Source organism: Sciurus carolinensis, chromosome 8 (genome assembly GCF_902686445.1).
Source record: "Sciurus carolinensis chromosome 8, mSciCar1.2, whole genome shotgun sequence".
In the NCBI taxonomy this organism is placed as follows: Eukaryota; Metazoa; Chordata; class Mammalia; order Rodentia; family Sciuridae; genus Sciurus; species Sciurus carolinensis.
In genome coordinates this window covers 146,226,240-146,245,612 of record NC_062220.1, presented here as the reverse complement: position 1 = coordinate 146,245,612, position 19,373 = coordinate 146,226,240, and the positions used below count along the sequence as shown (strand labels likewise).

Here is a 19,373-nt window from a genome sequence, read left to right as displayed (position 1 = left end):
CTACCCCCATGAAATTTACAGTTTTGCAGAGAAGAAAAATGTGTATATAGGAACTAGTACAAGATAAAAAGTAACCCAGAGAGTGAAGAACCCATGAAAGTGTGGTCTGCCTGGAGACAGGGCATGTTCTGCTGCAGAATCTGAGGATAGCTTGCATTTGGTGGGCAGGGCTTGAAAGGCAATTGAGATTTGTACCCCAGCATGTGGGGAAAAGGGGGCACATTCATTCTAGGTAGAGAATACATTAAACTGAAGATAGAGAAGTAGAAAACTGTGTAAGGGGCAGTGACTATTTCAATGAGCTGAAGTTTGAAAGGGTGAAAGGTAACAATTTGGAGGTGAAGTTGGGAAAGTTAAGCTGAGCTTGGTCTTACAAGTCTTGAAGACCAAGAAGTTGGACTTTATTTTGTATGGGAGAAGCCTATAAATGATTTGCATTGGGAGGAAGTGGAGATGAGAGACTTTCTTCATTGAAGGCAAAGGGAAATGAAGGCCTGAATTAATCAGGATGGCAGAGTTGATGCCTACCAGGCTAATCTGATGACAGAGTGGTGAAGAGTGTTTGGTGGAGACCAACACTCAAGTGCATGCTGAGGTTACCACGTGCAGTCCTTACTCAGTTTCAGTTTGTTGCAGCTAAACATGGACATGGGCCCAGGGATGTCAGATCTGATTTTCAAGAGGGACTGGGATTGTAGCTCAGTGGTAGAGCGCTTGTCTAGCATGTGTGAGGCACTGGGTTCGATTCTTAGCACCACATAAATATAAACAAATAAAGTAAAGGCATTCTGTCCACAAAAAAAAAAAAAAAGAGAAACTGAACATTGAGACTTCAATGTAAAAATCTCCCTGTGTTTTAAATATGAACTGCTAATAATAATAATGAAAACAACTAGAAGAATGTCTGTAACCAAATGTTAACCCCTAGGTAGAAGTTGTACAACTGTGTAGGAGAGATTAATGTAGGTAGGATTTATTAGTCTTTTGTCCATGTTAATTCTGGTTATTATTATCATATTTGAGGCATATGCCAAAACATTTGATGTTAAAAATAATACATACTAAAAAAATGGCATATACTGCAACTTTCATAATAAAGCCTTCATACTTTGATTTCCTTCAACAGAATAGCACTTTGCAGTGTTTTACATGCCATGCAGAATTATACCTTTTAAGTCTACTTCCTATGAACTTAATTCTGATTTCCCCCCGAACTTTTGCTACCAATATTGAGGCATTGTTTCCTCTATTTTTTACTCTTCAGTTTAATGTTATAAAACACAATTATGAGTGATCAAATCAAATTCATTGTGGACAATCTCAATAAGGAGCCTTTTAAGAAGAACTATAATTTAATCACATTTGATTCCCTGGAACCTATGCAACTTTTACAAGTTCTCAATGATGTTCTGGCTGAGATTGACCCAAAGGTAAGAGTTTTCTCTTTCTCTGTAATGGAAAAGTTGACATGACAGCCAGTTTCTGCCACTAAATAGCTGTGAGTTGTGGGCAAATTACTTAACCTCTCTGGGTTTTATTTTCCATGCCTATAAAGTAATAATAAATTATCTTTAAGCTTTCTCTACCAACCCAAATTTTAAATTCTTTATTTGTACCTTATTTAGAAATTGTTTCTCTACTCTTAGACATAAATAGATTTGGCCCTGGAATGAAAACACTTTTACAAAAGGTTTTATTGTATTGCAAGTTAGCTCATGTCTCTCATACACTGGTCTTTTCCACTGGAGACTTGTTTTCTTAAACTTAACATTCTTAATATGAATCCTGATCTGACTTGTGTGCTCTCTCACTTGGAATCTGGGGGCTCCCATACTGCTTTGTGAAGAGACCATTGTGTCTGTTATGCTGTAGCAAAACAATTTTGTCAGCAAGTTTAAATATTGTTCTTTGTTAGGTATACAACAATGACATATTTTTCAATTTCTTTATTTGTTAGCAAGTTGTTGATATCAGAGAGGAGATGCCAGAGCAGACAGCCAAACGGATGTTGAGCCTTCTTGGTATCCTTAAATACAAACCTCCGGGAAATGCCACAGACATGTAAGAATCTGCTCATGTATTGCTTTTCTTTTTTAGCAGTGCTGGGGATTGAACCCATGGCCTCACACATGCCAGGCAAGCTCTCTGCCACTGAGCTACATCCCCATCCCTTTTTATTTTATCTTGAGACAGAATCTTGCTACATTGCCCAGGTGGGCCCTGAATTTATAGCTGGGATTACAGGCATGTAGTACCATATCTAGCCTCACATATTGCTTCCCCCACCACCCCCAGCCCTTTTTATTTTTAAAAATTTGAGACAGGGTCTCACTAAGTTGCCAGGACTGGTCTTGAACTTGTGATCCTCCTGTTTCAGGCTCCAGAGTCATTGGGATTATAGGTGGGCATCACTACACCCCATTATATATTGCTTTAATGTCCAAACCTTCAGATGCCACAGTCATTTTAGACAATTCTTGATCTCCCTGATTCAATGGCCTGAGGATATCACTGAATTTTAAAATAGTTTTAAACCTTCTAATACTACTATGTCTTGCAGAAGTCTTAAGTGGGTCAGTTCTTTCCTCTAACCAAAAAAGGTCAGGTTAATCCATTATATCATTTTATCATTTATCTGTCATCCCACATAAAAAAGAAACACTGCCCAGTCAATGAAGTAAAGTGTTTAATCTGACTATGCCTATTAATAGTTTCAACACAACTTCCTTGAATACTTTGGTGATAAATTGGGGCTCAAATTTCTTAATATAAGATTAACTTTAGAATAGCCTTGGATTTAGCTTTTTAAAGTAGTTATAGAAAACAATCAGGACATTGTAAATCAGATTTTGAGCAAAGGCTGACTTTTCCATTTTTACTGATAAAGCATTTGTGTGTGTGTCTTTCTTAGGAGCATCTTTCGTCAGGGTTTAGTGATCGGAAGTAAACCTGTAATTTACCCTGTGCTTCACTGGCTTCTCCAGAGAACTAGTGAACTGAAGAAAAGAGCATATTTAGCTCGTTTTTTAATAAAACTTGAGGTACCAAATGAGTTTCTTCAGGATGAAACTGTGGCTGACACCAATAAACAGGTATGTAATATGTGAATGGTATTTTGAAACTATCTGTAATGGATTTCAACGTGTGCATATTCAATACATGTTAATCTCTCTTTAATTGTCATCTCTGTATTTCCAGGTGGCACAAAGGTAAAACAGTATCAACTGAAGGTTAGCTGCAGTCACATCTTAAAATAATAACTTTTGCACACAAATATATTTTAGTGATAAAAGGGGTATATAGATAGTAAGTAAAAAACCCTGAAATTAAGATTTTAGAATCTGCCATGTCTACACAATGTTACATAATAGTTGTGAGTAGATAGGATCCTGGACTTGAGACTGCAGAGCGCTTTGTTTATCAGTAAGGTGACTACAATTTGTCATCCCAATTTGATAGGAACAGGCTATCATAATAATTGCATCAGGATAAATGGTATAAATCAGCATTATCCCAGGCCATTTGGCACTGCTGAGCCCTTGCAAGCAAGTAGGCAAAGAAGCCAGGCTTGCAGCCTCAAAAGATGTAGAGATAGACTGGGAGCTTGTAGTCTCAGTGCATTTTTCTCACCAGAGTTTTGGAGTAATATCAGGTTCTGGTCTATGCTCTTAAAGCTCTTGATTACTGAGGATTCTGGCTGGTCTGGCTCCTGATCCTGGAATCCCACATTGCTGATCAAAGGCAAGAAGGAAACCAGGCTTAGATTCCAGAGGAGTTTAATTTAAAAAAAAAAAAAAAGTGTCTCTATTTAGCGTTTTGTATTTTTATTGCATAACACTCATTTGGACTGATTTGTGCCAGTTTGTTATGAGTCGTTTGTCAGTCTCTCTGTCCCAGAAGATTGTGAGGTTCACCGAGACAGGTGTCATGTATTGTCCAGCTTTGTTTTCCTCCAGGTTTTGTATAGTGACTTGTATATGTTGCTCAATATTTGGATTGAATCAAACAATCAACTGAATGTTTTTATTTTTCATCTATATTTCATTCTTTTGGGTATACGTGGCAGTCACTCAAAATAGTAAATATTGATCTCTTAAGACAATATTTATGCAAATAATGTCAAATGTCATAGTAGATGCCATAGAAAAAGCTCAGCAGAATAAGACTACACCTTCTCTACACCTTTGAAGATTTCATGTAATATAAGAAATAAAGAAGTATAAATGTGAAATATTTTCTTTTCCCTTCCATTCCCTCATTAATAAATTTGATAAAAACTAATTTCCTTAGAGGAATTTTATTCATAGTTTTTCTAAATATGCTCAACTAATTAATGAAAGAATGACAATAAAGACATGTTCATTCATATATAAAATAACTTACATATTTGGTCATTTAGCAGATACTAAAAAATACATATTTTCTTTCTAAATGAAGAATTTTAGAACAAATAATATGGAGATATATAGGATATGAATAGTCAAGAAAAATATTATAATTTCCTGACATTGTCCAGTATTTTTAAAGCTACTATCCTTTTTTTTTTTTTTTTTTTCCAGTGCTGGGAATTTAAACCAGAGCCTTGCACATGCTGGGCAAAGTGCTCTACCACTGATTACATCCAGGCCCTCCAAAGTGCCATTCTTTTCGTTTTTCTTTCTTTGTGCTACTGGGGATTGAACCCACAGGTGCTCTACCACTGAGCTGCTTCCCCAACCCTTTTTATTTTTAAGACAGTCTCACTAAGTTGCCAAGCCTGGCTTTGAACTTGCCATCCTCCTACCTCAGCCTCTTGTATAACTGGGATAATAGGCATGTGCCACCACACCTGGTCCCAAAGTACTGTTGTTTAAAAAAGTGGATAACAGTTGTGATTTTTTTCATTTGACTACTTATTGGACACATATGATTATGCACTATGGTTAGTCCCAGGGGTACAAAGGTGTACACAATGAATATGATTCTTGTCTTCCTGGTTCTCACTAATGGAGGAAGACAAACAAGTAACTAGTCTATTATAACTTTATGTGGTATCTGCTGTGATAGGATAGGTACAGGGCCAAAGAGGTCTCCTCTAAGAATAGTGATATTTATGCTGAGACTTGTAGGATGAATCAGAGTTACTCAGCTTAGGGGTGAGGAAGTCACTGAGTTTTTTCAGAGAGAGCTGGGTGTGTAAGCTGGAGGTAATAGCATGGAATGTTCCAGGAACTGAAAAGAGATCAACATAGATAAGAGTATAGAGTGTGAGCTGGGAAAGTAACCAGAAATGAAGCTAGAAAAGTATTTAGTGGCCAGATTGTACAGATGTGCTTTTCTGTGTCTTATATAAATGTTTGAGGATGTGTTTTTAATGCGATTTTTACAATGGTTTATAATCACTACAAGTTTAAACACTTGATTAAGAAAACCCTGTTGGCCCGGCATACTGGCATATGCCTGTAGTCCCAGTAGCTTTGGAGACTGAGGTTGAAGGTTTGTGAGTTCACAGCCATCCTCAACTAAACAAGGCCATAAGCAACTTAGTGAGACTCTGTCTGTCTCTAAATTTAGAAAAAGAAGATAGGGCTGGGGATATGGCTTGGTAGTTGAGCACCCCGAGGTTCAATTTCTGGTGCAAAAAAAAAAAAAAAAAAGTGAAAAAAAAATCCTCTTGGATCTAATCATTAGTTTATAATTTAATGACATTCTTCTTTTAGTATGAAGAGTTGATGGAAGCCTTTAAAACTTTGCATAAAGAATGTGAACAGCTGAAAACATCTGGATTTTCTACAGCAGAAATCAGAAAGGTAAAGAAAAAAATAGTTTTATGAATTTGGATACTATTGAATTTAGCATTTTTGTTTGTTGTTAATTCAGTATGAGTTTTAAGACTTTATGGAGATTAGTGACAACATATGGCCAGGATAAATTCACAGGAAGTTTTGTGTACTGGGTAAGTCACTAGCAGGGTTTTTTTTTGTTTTGGTTTTTTGAACTTTTATTTATTTATTTTCATTTAACTTTTTTTTGACAATGATAAATATTTTTTAAAAAAATTCTTTTCATACATGTATACAGGGTAATAATGTCTGTTTCACACTCTACAATCCTTCCCCTCCCCACCTCCCCACCCCTCCCCTCAGCCCCTCTGTACAATCCAAAGTTCCTTTATTCTTTCCTACTCACCCCCCACTATGGATCAGCATCCGCTTATCAGAGAGAACATTTGACCTATGATTTTTTGGAATTGACTTATTTCACATAGGATGATACTCTCCAGTTTCATCCATTTACCTGCAAATGCCATAATTTCATTCTTCTTTAAGTCTGAGTAATATTCCATTGTGTACATGTACCACATTTTCTTTATCCATTCATCCGTTGAAGCAGGCATCTAGGTTGATTCCATAGTTTTGCTATTGTGAATTGAACTGCTATGAACATCGATGTGACTGCCTCACTGTAGCATGCTGATTTTAAGTCTTTTGGGTATAAACTGAGGAGTGGGATAGCTGGGTCAAAAGGTGATTCCATTTCAAGTTTTCTGAGGAGTCTCCATACTGCTTTCCAAAGTGGTTTCACTAATTACTAGCAGGGGTTTTAAAAGATTATGTTTTGAGTCTTCATGTGATTGATAGAAAGTACACAGAAGACAGAAAAAGAAAAAAAAATTACCTTGCGGGTATGTATTTGGGATCATGTGATACATAATTATATCTTGCCTTTTAATTATTACATTGTGAATATATTCTCATTGTCATCTTCCTAGAAAATGATTTTTAATGACCAACATATCTTCCAAAATGTGGATAGCTTAACTATTTTTAGTTTTTTGTTTTCATCTTTTGCTATTATAGATAATACTATGATTATCTTCCACATAATGTTTTTGGCATGTCTGTGCTCGTTTCCTTAGAACAGATTCTGGAAATGGAATTGCTTATTAAATCACATGACAAATTTGATGACTTTTGATGCATGTTACTTAATGTTCTCTAGAAAATATTTTTTATATTTTCACCAAGCATTTTAAGTTATTTCCCCAAACTATTGCCATACTGACTTGTACAGATTTTATATTTTTAAAATTCCTGAGTTATCGATGCCATTTTTATATTCTCATTCAGGAACATTAGAAATTGCTTCCTCAGGGAAGTCTTCTCTAATTCCCTAAATAGATTAGTTACCTCTATTCTTTTTGTTTTATAGCACTCATTACACTTAATAATTGCTTTAATGTCTGTCTTCCCAGTTACCTTTAAGGCCTATGATGGTAAGGACTGTATATCTTGTTCACCCCTGTATTCCTAGTCTCTGACAGTGGCACATGGTAGGTTCTCAATGGGAGTTTATTGAATATTAGGAATGAAGGTGAACTCAGATGTAGTGATGGGGAAAAGACCAATAAGTACATACTTAAAATAGCATGGAAGAGTGATTGATGTCCATCTCCTGTTCCTCCATTATGTCCTATGAATAAACCAAAATGATAAAAGAACCTAAAATTTATATTTTAATTTCATTTATTATTACCAAAGTATTCTTGAATATATTCTTTGTAGTAAGTTTAGAAAATATGATTAAATAAGAAATAGAAAAGAATTCACTTATAATCCTATGTTCTAGAGATAACCACTGTTGACATGTTGATAAGTAAATTTATTTAAATCTTTTCCTGGATGTCATACTATACATATAGTATAATTTCTAATTCACTTCTTTCAAGTAATGTCATATCATGACTTTTTCTCATGTCATTAAAAAATCTTTTACATAATTTTTAATGACTTTCATTATATACTATATTTAATAATCCTCAGACATTTAGGATTTTAAAAATTTTGATGTAGTTAGTAAGAATCCTTTTAAAGAAGTCTGTGAAAAAAAAGTCTGTGGCTTTTCATGAATATTTTATTAGAACAGAATCCCCAAATGTGGAATTACTAAGCTAGAAGGGATGCATGTTTATTTGAAAACTTCTTATATTACTCTTTAATACTCTGCTACCAGTAGTGAGTGAGAATGCCCCTTTTCCCAAATTTTGCCAATACTGGCTACTATGTATATTTTACCTTTGGTATTACTGTACTAGTTTTTTAGATTTAGGAAGGATTTTGTTTGCACTACAAAATATTATGGAACTGGTTAAAAGGAAGGTTATTTATTTATTTATTTTTAATTTTCTTGACTTTATTTTTACTTGGAATGTATTATCCATTCCCACTTTTCTTTCTTTTTAATTTTGGATTTTTAATGTAATATATCAGAGAGGTCATTTATTTTTATTTTTAAAGTCTTTATTTTCAGGGAGAGAATTGGTTAATTGACAAAACCAGATATAAATTTATATCTTGAAAGTACCATAACCTTAAAAATAATTTTGAAGGAAAATTGGCAGAATACATGGTTTGGCATTTAACAAAGCAGATGGGATGTTAGCAACTGTTGTTCATGTATTTAGACCTGCACACTTTTCATTATACAGGATCTTTGAAAAATCACGTGCCCATATTTGGAATCAGAACACAAATGTACTGGTTGGCAGCTTCACCTTGCTGCATTTTAACCTGCTTTAGTTGCTTTTCTAGAAGAAAACCAAGGTGCCAAAAAAATACCCTACATAAAGAACCAGAGGGAAAAGTAGAAATGTCCTTTATCCAAAAAGAGAATCTTTGTTCCTTACTGCTTTGGTTCTAAATGATGAAAATGGCAGATGCATAATCATATTTAAAAACCTTATCTGATTTCTACACACTAAGAATATTTTTAATGTCCTCTTTACTACTTTTTAGGATATCAGTGCAATGGAAGAAGAAAAGGATCAGCTCATTAAGAGAGTTGAACGTTTGAAGAAAAGGGTAAGGGAAGAATTAGCACTGTAGATTTTGGTCCCAGGTCCCAAGGACTGGCAGAGATTTAGGAATGCAAATAAAGATTAAGCCAGACATGGGTGTACATCTGAGGATGGACTCAAATAACATTGAGGGAAAGGGAATCTCCATAGGCAGTAGCCCAAAACTTTTAAGGTCCTAGAGTCTAGAGCTTTGCTGTCATCTCTAGGGAGTACTGTTTACCAGAAGAAAATGATAAGTGGATGTCTATGTCACGTGACATGCTAATTTATTTCTCGAACCTGACAGTAACTTGTACTACTTATTCCCTTACTGTAGGTGGAGACAGTTCAGAATCATCAACGGATGCTTAAAATAGCAAGGCAACTTCGAGTTGAAAAAGAGAGAGAAGAATTTCTTGCACAACAGAAACAGGAACAAAAAAATCAGGTATCCATGAAAAGTTGGTATTGAAAGAAAAGTTTAGATGAAAGAAATAGCTGCTTCTGGTAATTCACATGTACAGAGCAAAGAATTTTAGAATTGTATTTTATAGCACCAACAGCAACAATATCTTCTTTTGGGTGCCGTACTCTTTATCTGTTTTCTTTTGAACGATGCTTAGCTCATGTTCCAGTATTATATAGAAGATTCATCATAATGTTAAGCAGTAAGATTAACTGCTCTTGAAATTTACAGAATCTCCAATGGGTGTCTTTAGATTCTTGGACTATAGGAACATCCCTTTTGTTCCACTGATCACAGTACTTTCTACATTTCACTCCAGTAGCAAATAAGTGAATCATGAATAGGCTCAAAATCATAAGAAATAAATAATTTGGCCAGAAAGCATTACTTTTATTTATTAAAAGTCTGTCTTCAAATCTGGGTAGACTTGTGCATTAAAAATATATTTCAGTGTGAGGCACTGGGTTCGATCCTCAGCACCATATAAAAATAAATAAAGTTATTTTGTGTATCTACAACTAAAAACATTTAAAATACATATATATATATTTCAAATCAATTTCATTCCCTACTAAATTGGAAGTTTAGATATTTAGCTTTTTTGGAACTTTTTTTTTTTTTTTTTTTTTTTTTTTTTTTGCAGTACTGGGTATCAAACTCAGGGCCTTCTGCTATCTCCCCAGCCCACTTTTTTGGAACTTGACTTGGCAGGATTGTACTTTCTCTGAAGCACTAATCTGCATTTCCTAGGCCTTGAATGGTTATTTAGCAGCAGTTTCTGATTCTGAAACAGCAATTGTTAACATTTTTTTAGGATTAAGAAAGCCATGCTACAACAAGAAAAGCTTGATGCATTTATTTCTGTAACAAATATTTTTTCCTCATCTCCATATTCAACAAATGAAATTTTTTCTGAAATCTTTTTAAAAAAATTTACATGAAAAGGCATTGAGAGAACCAGTTACGTTTTTTAAACATAGTAATTTTCTTAGTTCTTATTATTTGTCCCTTTTATATCGTAAGAATTATATGTATTTCCCATTGTTTGCCTATGTGAGGAATGTTTCAACACACTTAGCAAGTCATAAATCTAATTGTATTTTAAAGCTATTTCATGCAGTACAGAGGTTGCAAAGAGTACAAAACCAGCTGAAGAGTATGCGCCATGCTGCAGCAGATGCAAAGCCTGAAAGTAAGTGAAATATTATATAATATCAGTCATTATAAAATATTATTTTAAAAATATTCCTGAAAGCAGTTGATTAATGGGAATTAATTATTGTCAAGTGGTAGCTCAGCGTTTTGGAGTATCATTTCCCAGCAGCAAATGATATCCCTGATGAAGACATCTGTAAGGTTTCGTTTTGGTAAAAAAAATTCATATCCCCCCCTCAAAAAAAAAAAGATAAATAAAAACTGACCCAGTTTTTCAGTCATGGTGAAGATAATGATAATGACTGGCAAGGGAAGCCCTCCAGTGTGCACTCGTATAAGTACTTGGAATGGATGTTGTGAAAAAGATGAAGGGAAAAAATATGAATTGTTGCTTTAGACCCAGGACTATAAAGAAAAAAAAAATACTGAACCCTTAAAATTAAGTGTTCTTCATGTTTTGATTTATAGAATAACAGTACTAATGATGTGGGTATCCCTGACTCTATAACATAGCTTTACACAAATGATAAATTGCTCTGATACCCCAGATTACACCACCAAACCTGTCTTAGGTATTTTGAAAGTGTTTTAGCTCATTAGGAGGGAGGCTACACCCATCAGAAGAGTAGTACAAAGCCATCATTTGTATTGGAGAAATATTACAACATAAATATCTAGCTGATACAGGGTTGATTCATCTTCCTGTAGTAATCTATAAGATATAAGATGTAATACATAGAGTGTGTGTAATAAAAAAGGCATACAATTACAAGTGTTAACAAGAATGTGGAAAAATTGGGACCCTCATATATGCTTGTGGGAGTGTGAAATGATGCAGCTGCTTCAGGAAACAGCTTAGCAGTTCCTCAAAATATGAAAACAGAGTTACCATATGAACTAGCATTGCCATTCTTAGGTGTGTACCCAAGAGAATTGAGAACACATGTTCACACAAAAACTTGAACCCAAATGTTCATAGCATTATTGTTCAAAATAGTTAAAAAGGAGAAACAACCCTTAAGTCCCCAAACTAATGAATGAATTAACAAAATGTGGCATATTCATACAATAGAGTATTATTCTTCCACAAAAAAGAATGAAATGTTGATACATCCATGAAGCTTATGACATGTATGAACCTCAAAAACATGACTAAGTAAAAGTATCAGTCACATCATGTTGTATGTGAAGTGTTCAAAATAAGAAATCCATAAAGACAGGGGGCTGGGGAGAAGTGACTGTCTAGAGCTGGGAGGACAGCTGCATAGAGCATAGTTGGGGGAACTGGAGAGAGGAAATAACTACGGATGAGTTCGGATATTTATTTTGGAATTGATAATAATGTTCTAAAATTTATGGTGCTCATTGTATAACTGTGCTGTACTGAAAATCATTGAATCATGCACTAAATGGGTCAATTTTATGGCATGTAAATTACATTTCAATAAACCATTAAAAGAGATAATATGGCATTTCCTTAATTCTAGACACCATTTTTTCCCTATCTTAGTTGTTTTTGCAGTTGGGGTACATCTTACTTTTTTTTTCTTTTTATGGTGTTGGGGATTGAACCCAGGGCCTTCTGCTTGCAAGGCAAGCACTCTACCAACTGAGCTATATCCCCAGCCCTACATTTTACTTTTAAAATGGTATTTGTGATATAGTTCATGGTGTCTTACAGTTGAGACACTTAAAAATCAAAGAAATAAGGCATGTATAATTGATATTTAAAAAACTAGGACAGTGTTCCTTATATGATGAATGGTTGATATATGTCAATTCGTGACTTTCCACATACTCTCAGTGCTGTCATAGATTCTAATTCAAGCAGAACCTGTAAGTAAGCATGCACTTAATTGTTGGTATCACTTGATTCTTTATTTACTAAGTTTCTCCTTTTTAGGAGAATCTTAATTTTCAACACAAAAGAAAAATTTTCTTCTTTTTAGTACTAAACTTTCATCTGTTTAGTATATATTCTTTGAATTTCATGTAAGATTCCTTCACATCTTTACTGTAAAATTAAGATGAATCTTCTAAAGAAATCCATTGAATTATAGCTGTTTTAAAATTAATGACAATAGGTTTTATCAATAATACCTATTCTTGATAATGCCTGTTGATAATTTTTCTTTCCTTTCAGAATTAAGTCTCAACTCTCAATTCCTAACTGCTTAACAGAATATTTATTCAATCTGTGGATACAAAGAACTTTTAACTTTTCCATAGTTAAGAGGTCAAGTAATAAAAAATGGCTCAAAATATAGATGTAAATGTATTATGTATGTGATATATGTACTGTGTGTGGGGATGGGGGTGGGGATAGGAGGTTAAGGAGTTCCTACTTTGTTGACATCTTTCTGGAAAATGGATAAGAGTTTTGTTCAGCAACCTAGGGGAAGAATAAATTAATCAGGTGTTTAATTGACCTAGGTATTTAGTATCTAATTTTTGTAACAAAAAAGGCTTGCAGTTTATTTCTGTTTACTTAATTAACATAAAATGTAGTTTTAGTATTAAAATGTAATTTGTGATTTTGTAGCATAACATCCATATTATGAAACATTCACTGAAGTTAATATAACTTTACATACTATATACTCATAAGATTTGTTACATAAGAGAAGCCACTGGGTAAATTATACAGGCTCAGTGAGATGCTTTCAGAGGGTTTTTAATATAAAAGTTTGCTGTGATCTTAGTGACTTTATATTTCTTTTCTCTAGGATATTTAAAGATAACGATTTTAAAACTGCATAGAAACATTTGACTAGTTTCAGGTCTATAAAATAAATTTTTTTTCATTGTTGATTTTTTAACCTTTGTTTAATTTATTTATTTTTAAGTGTATATATATTTTTAGTTGTTGATGGAGCTTTATTTTATTCATTTATTTATATGTGGTGCTGAGGATCGAACCAGTGCATCACATGTGCTAGGGGAGCACTCTATCTCTGAGCTACAACCCCAACCCAAGAACTTAAAATTTGATATTAACTTTGTTTCAGTTTTTTTAACAGCTTTTTTGAGGTAAAATTAACATAATAAACTGCACATAAAGTGCCCACTTAGTAAGTTTTGATATATGTATACGCTGGTGAAGACATCAATCTTTAATGAAAATAATGATCGTATCCATTACCCCCAGATGTGTCTTTTTGCCCTTTGTAATGTCTTAACTTCTGTCCTTCTCCCCATCCCCAGGTAACCATTATCAGAAAGAAATATTATTTAAGAATTTTATATTTTAAAAACATTTTGGACTTTGATTTTATGTTTCTCTGGTTACTTGAGGTATATTTAAGAACCTGAAGATGGAAGAGCGAGTCATCTAACAGCCAGAGAAACTGAAATGTAGATTTAACTGGAAAACACCTAGGAATGATTATCTGATTTTTATTATGGTGTGATTCATTAAACACTTTTCTTTCTCTCCCTTTCTTCAATCCTGAAAAAGGGGAAAAAGGTTGAAGGAATGAATGGAAAACTTGTAAATTTGCCATTAATACCTTTTTATATGTTTTATTAGTATAACAGAACTAAAAATAATTTTAAGGCTTTGGGCCAGATTTATTGTACAATCTATGTACTTAGATTACTTAAGCTGGAAACCCAGCATTTTTAAAACTCAAACCAGAATTTGTAAATGTGTAATGAAGGGATCTGAAATAAACTTTATCAAACTCTCTAGGCTGGGAATTTATAACAAAATCATTATTTACTGAAAATCTGTATAGTCATACATCTTACCAAAATAAGAAAACTATTAACTGTTACAAATGCAATTGAAGTTACCACTTAACTATAAACTAATACATTAAAATATAAAATCTGCCAAACCTAAAATATTAATGAATGTAGACCATTTATTTCTTTTCCAGATTTTATACCTGTAGCAATATCTTCATTGGTTTGAAACTGATAAATTATAATATATTAATTACTGTTTGTGATGAATTAGAGTAGAAATTTAAGCTCCATCATGAAAAGTATTGCAAAATATAAAAAGCATTTATGACTGCTTGTATAAAAGAGCACCAGGGTTAGATTTCATTTAGGTGTTGGTTCATGCATTTCTTTTTCTTTGTTGTGATGCTAGGCATTGAACCCAGGGCCTCCCACGTGCTATGCAAGTCCTCTACCACTGACCTACATTTCCAGCCCTGGTTCAGGGATTTCTTAAAAACTTAGAAGGCAAAATATGATCCAACAACATGTCTGGTTCTGCAAATGTCATTTTTGCATGTTGATGGATATTAATGAATTAGTTTATGAAGTTGGAAAGAGCCTAAACCACACTTTATAATTATTTAATTGTTTTTCCATTCAAATTGTGCTTCAGAATCATTCTAATTAGCATGAAATATTTCAGTGATCAATCTTTTTTTTAAGAAAATTTTTATACCTTTATGTTTTATTTTTATGTGGTACTGAGGATCAAACCCAGTGCCTCACATGTGCCAGGCAAGTGCTCTACTGCTGAGCTACAGCCCCAACCCAGTGACCAATCTTTTAATGCACCATACCACACATACAGAATCCTTTCAATAGATAAGCCATACTGTCCAGGTCTTATATTTAAAAGTGTACGGACTGCCTGTCACTATACCTACTCTTTCAGGCTGATTATTCATTTATTTTTGTTTTTGAAAGGTTTAATGAAGAGACTAGAGGAGGAGATAAAATTTAACTCATATATGGTAACTGAAAAATTTCCTAAAGAAATGGAGAACAAGAAAAAGGAATTGCATTTTTTACAAAAAGTGGTTTCAGAGCCAGCTATGGACCATTCTGATCTTCTTGAACTTGAATCTAAAGTAAGTGACAATCATCTTTTTATAGTTCCTAATTTTATCTCATCCCCAGGTCTGTGAAAATTATGTGAACTGCTTTCTTTAGTGTCCCACTTAGGACTAAAGTTAACTCCTGCTAAGAGTTGACAACTCTTCTGAGGAGTTGTCCTTTATGAGGAATTGTGAGGAATTGTAGAATGTTATGATGTTACTTAATCCCCATGATGTCATAAACTAAGTAACTTCATTGTGTGAATTAAGGCATATTAATTGACATGGGTTTATGTCTTTGTAATATTATCTTTTATATGACAAATTTTAGAATACTTTGAATATCATTAATGGGTTTATGTCTTTGTAATATTATCATTTATATGACAAATTTTAGAATACTTTGAATATCATTAATTTTTATTTCTAAGCATACTATTATGGCTATTCTATACTTAGAACTGATTTTTTCTTTCTTTGAAGTGCTGGGAATTGAACCCATGGCCTGGTACATGCCAGGCAAGCACTGTATCACAGAGCTACACCCTCAACCCTCTGAAGCTAATATTTTTTATTAGCCTTTTTTGCCAGTCTTGGAATTACTAAACTTTGTTGAAACCTGTTATCATTTTACATTTTTATCCCCTAGAAATAAAACACTAATTAGATGTATATTTTTAAAAAATTATTAACATGAAAATCAAAAGATTTTTGACTTGCTAATCCTAGAAGCTTAATAACCACTACAATTAAATACAAAATTCTGACCATTTTACTCTTTTTATTCACTTAGAGATGTTATATGTCCAAGTCAGATTTGGATCAAATTTAAAGTCATAGAATTAACAGAATTCCAATCCTTTAAAGGATAGATATACTGAAAGCCATGTTTTGTTTTTGTTGAGGAACCATGTGCTTCCATAGGATTTATTCAGTTTTATTATATTTTGGAAAGGTTTAATGACTAGGATAAAAGACAGCTATCAAAGAATCACAGATCCTGAGCGCAGGAAGGGTTTTAAGTGTCATGTATGTCAGCTCTCAGCTGAGTTCATGAATTCCTTGTACTAAATCCCTGGGGAATGTTTGGATTAGCTTTATCACTTAACAGTGACTTGAAAGTCGTGACCTAGGTGAGGGGATAACTTCAGGTGTTTAGAAAGCATCTTTTTAATAATAATGTATAAATATGTCATATAAAATACTTCATGATAGTTTAGATATGAAAAGCAATTTAGTTGTACAAACATATATCGTGAAATATAAATGTTTCTAAAAGTCATCATAACAATCCACTCATAACATTAGTGAAACTGTTCCTCCCATCAAATCACTGATGGTAAGAGCTATAAATTCAAAGCTGAATTTGGCCAGATGTCACATTGTGTAATAATAGGGAGAGTTTTTTTCTTTATAGGGAGAGTCTTAACATTTTTCGCTTTCATATTGTTTTAGATAAATGAAGTAAACACACAAATCAATCAACTGATTGAAAAGAAAATGATGAGAAATGAGCCAATTGAAGGCAAACTCTCACTATATAGGCAACAGGTAAGACCACACTTTGACTCACTTATTTAAATCTGTAATCTTATTGGTAAACATCATCATCAAAACCACTGACTGTGTTATCTATAGTCTGAAAGTGAGAAGGAAGAATAAGTGTTCTTTGGTCATTGTTAATCTCCAGATTATAAGGAAGAAATAGTGGAGAATCCACAAAAGACACCAGGTTAAGTTTGAAATGCAGTATACCTGATGAAGCTGTTTCCTTAGTGCCTGCCAAGTGTGTTGCTAGACCTCTTTTATTTAAAAAAAAAATTATATATATATAGTCTTTGATGGACCTTTATTTTATTTATTTATTTATATGTGGTTCTGAGAATCAAACCCCAGTGTCTCACACATGCTAGCAGTTGCTCTACTAGTGGGCTACAACCCCAGCCCTGGTAGAGCTGTTTTTGTTTAATCTGTAAATGTGGAATTCCATTTTTAAATGAAAGCTTATGTTAGACGGTTTAAACAAAATATTTATAATCTTTAATGAGTCAAAAATAATATACTTGGGCTGGGGTGGTGGCTCAGTGGAAGAGCGCTTGCCTAGCACATGTGAGGCACTGAGTTTGATCCTCAGCACCACATATAAATTAAAGGTCCAGCTAAATAATAAACAACTAAATAATATTTAAAAATACATAGTTTTCCAGATTTAAAGTTAGTGTGCAAGGACTCTCCTTTTATTACGTCTTCTGACTAATTTTGTTGTTCTGTAAAAGCTACTCACTTGCTGTAGTTTTTCCATTGATTTTTTTAAGGTACCTAATTATATAATATGTCAATTCCAATTTTCCTTTCTAATTCTTTTGCTTCTAATTGCTTTCTCTTGTCTAGTAGTATTAGCTAATACTATCAACACAATATTAAATTGTTGTCAAGGTATAGGGCATTTTTACCTTGTTCTTGACTTTAGTAGGAAATATTTCATGTTTCTCTATTAAGTAATATCCTCAGTTTGGGCTGATGTTTATTTTACTTTTTTTAATATATTTTTTGGTTGTTGATGAACCTTTATTTTAGTCATTTATATGTGGTGCTGAGGATCAAACCCAGTGCCTCACATGTGCTAGGCAAGCACTCTACCACTGAGCCACAACCCCAGCCCTTATTTTACTTATTTTATCATGTTAAGATAGTATACAGTCATTTTCTACACAATTCTGGTATTCTGTCATTCCCTCTCCATTTTTTAAAGTGGAATAATTATATGGAAATATTCCTTTATTGATGGGCACAGTGGTACTTGCCTGTAACCCAGTGATACAGGAGGCTGAAACAGGAGGATTGCAAATTGGAGGCCAGTCTCAGCAACTTAGCATGACCCTGTCTCAAAATAACAGATAAAAAGGGATGGGGTGGTAGTTCAGCAGTAAAGCACCCTGAGTTCAATCCTAGTACCCTCCCCTCCAAAAAAAAAAAAAAAAAACAAAAAGAAGGAAAGAAAGAAAAAAGGAAATATCCTTTACCACCTGAGTTTTCATTTTTTTAAACAGGAAAGACAGAAAATTTTTTAAAGGTTTGCACTAGAGATTCCCCATCTCCTGTCATATTTGTTTGAATACAATATTTGTAAAATTTCATTTAATAAAGGACAGTTTGACTGATGTTTATCTTAAACTAGTATGGTCATGATTCATTTAAGGAAAATCCCCCAAGAGTTGCTAACTAATATAAAATGCTGCATTTATGGCTAAAAAACAGCCATTTGGATTGGGCTAACAGTTATGTAATTCTGATGTCAGGTATTTGATTTTTGAATCTACATTTTATTTATTAGAATACTCCAAATATAATAGAAGCTTTAACCTTTCTTTTAAAAAGTGTGGATATTGAATTTGATAAGGTGACCTGTGTGATAGTTCTAAAAATAAAGCATTCTTGTTTTCTTCCAAAGAGAAAATAATTGGCTTCTGTTTACTTACCTAGAGTGTATTTTCATTTGCATTTGAGAAGACTTTAATATTTTTATTAGTGTATTTTTGTTTCTTTGTTGATACAGCCTATACTGCCAGGGCTTTTGTCTTCTGAAGTGTTTTTAGGTTGATATTTAATATATATTATATGCTTATGCTCAATATATAATTGATGATGATGGGTAAGTAGGGCAAGGAGTATTGGTCAGGAGAAGCCAGACTGAAAATTTAGCTTGGTAAAATCTCAAAGATAGGTGATTTTACAAGATAATAGAAAGTTGATTGTATGTATTTTATTCACATTAAATGCTCAATTAGGCATCCATCATTTCTCGTAAAAAAGAAGCCAAGGCCGAGGAACTTCAGGAGGCCAAGGAAAAGTTAGCTAACCTAGAAAGAGAAGTGTCATTAAAGACAAATCAGACCCGTGAATTTGATGGCACCGAAGTTTTGAAAGGAGATGAGGTAAGTTAAGGGTATTTCATGGAACAAGAGTATGAGTATTAGAAACCATTAATGTCTTTTACTTTCTTAGTTCAAATGTTAATAGTAATTAATCTTATCTAAGTTATTTAAAACTGAAAAAAAATTTGCAGTAAAATTAAGACATTCTTATTATAAAATGGGAGAGATCTTAGTTATTTTATGAGAAAATATTCCAAGTTTTCACTCTTTAAAAAGAA

The 19,373-nt window shown here is 33.4% G+C and overlaps 1 protein-coding gene across 3 annotated transcripts in view; it reads left to right on the top strand.

Annotated features, from left to right (window-relative positions):
* Positions 1–19,373, top strand: part of Ift81 (intraflagellar transport 81) — a 62,901-nt gene that overhangs the window by 1,270 nt on the left and 42,258 nt on the right. For all 3 annotated transcript variants that reach the window (XM_047562417.1, XM_047562418.1, XM_047562416.1), the window contains exons 2-11: positions 1,265–1,430; positions 1,958–2,061; positions 2,912–3,092; positions 5,700–5,789; positions 8,775–8,840; positions 9,153–9,263; positions 10,389–10,473; positions 15,090–15,253; positions 16,676–16,771; positions 19,009–19,155. In XM_047562417.1, the coding sequence (XP_047418373.1) occupies positions 1,287–1,430; positions 1,958–2,061; positions 2,912–3,092; positions 5,700–5,789; positions 8,775–8,840; positions 9,153–9,263; positions 10,389–10,473; positions 15,090–15,253; positions 16,676–16,771; positions 19,009–19,155 (1,188 nt within the window). In that variant the 5' untranslated portion in view covers positions 1,265–1,286. The remainder of the gene's footprint in view (positions 1–1,264; positions 1,431–1,957; positions 2,062–2,911; positions 3,093–5,699; positions 5,790–8,774; positions 8,841–9,152; positions 9,264–10,388; positions 10,474–15,089; positions 15,254–16,675; positions 16,772–19,008; positions 19,156–19,373) is intronic.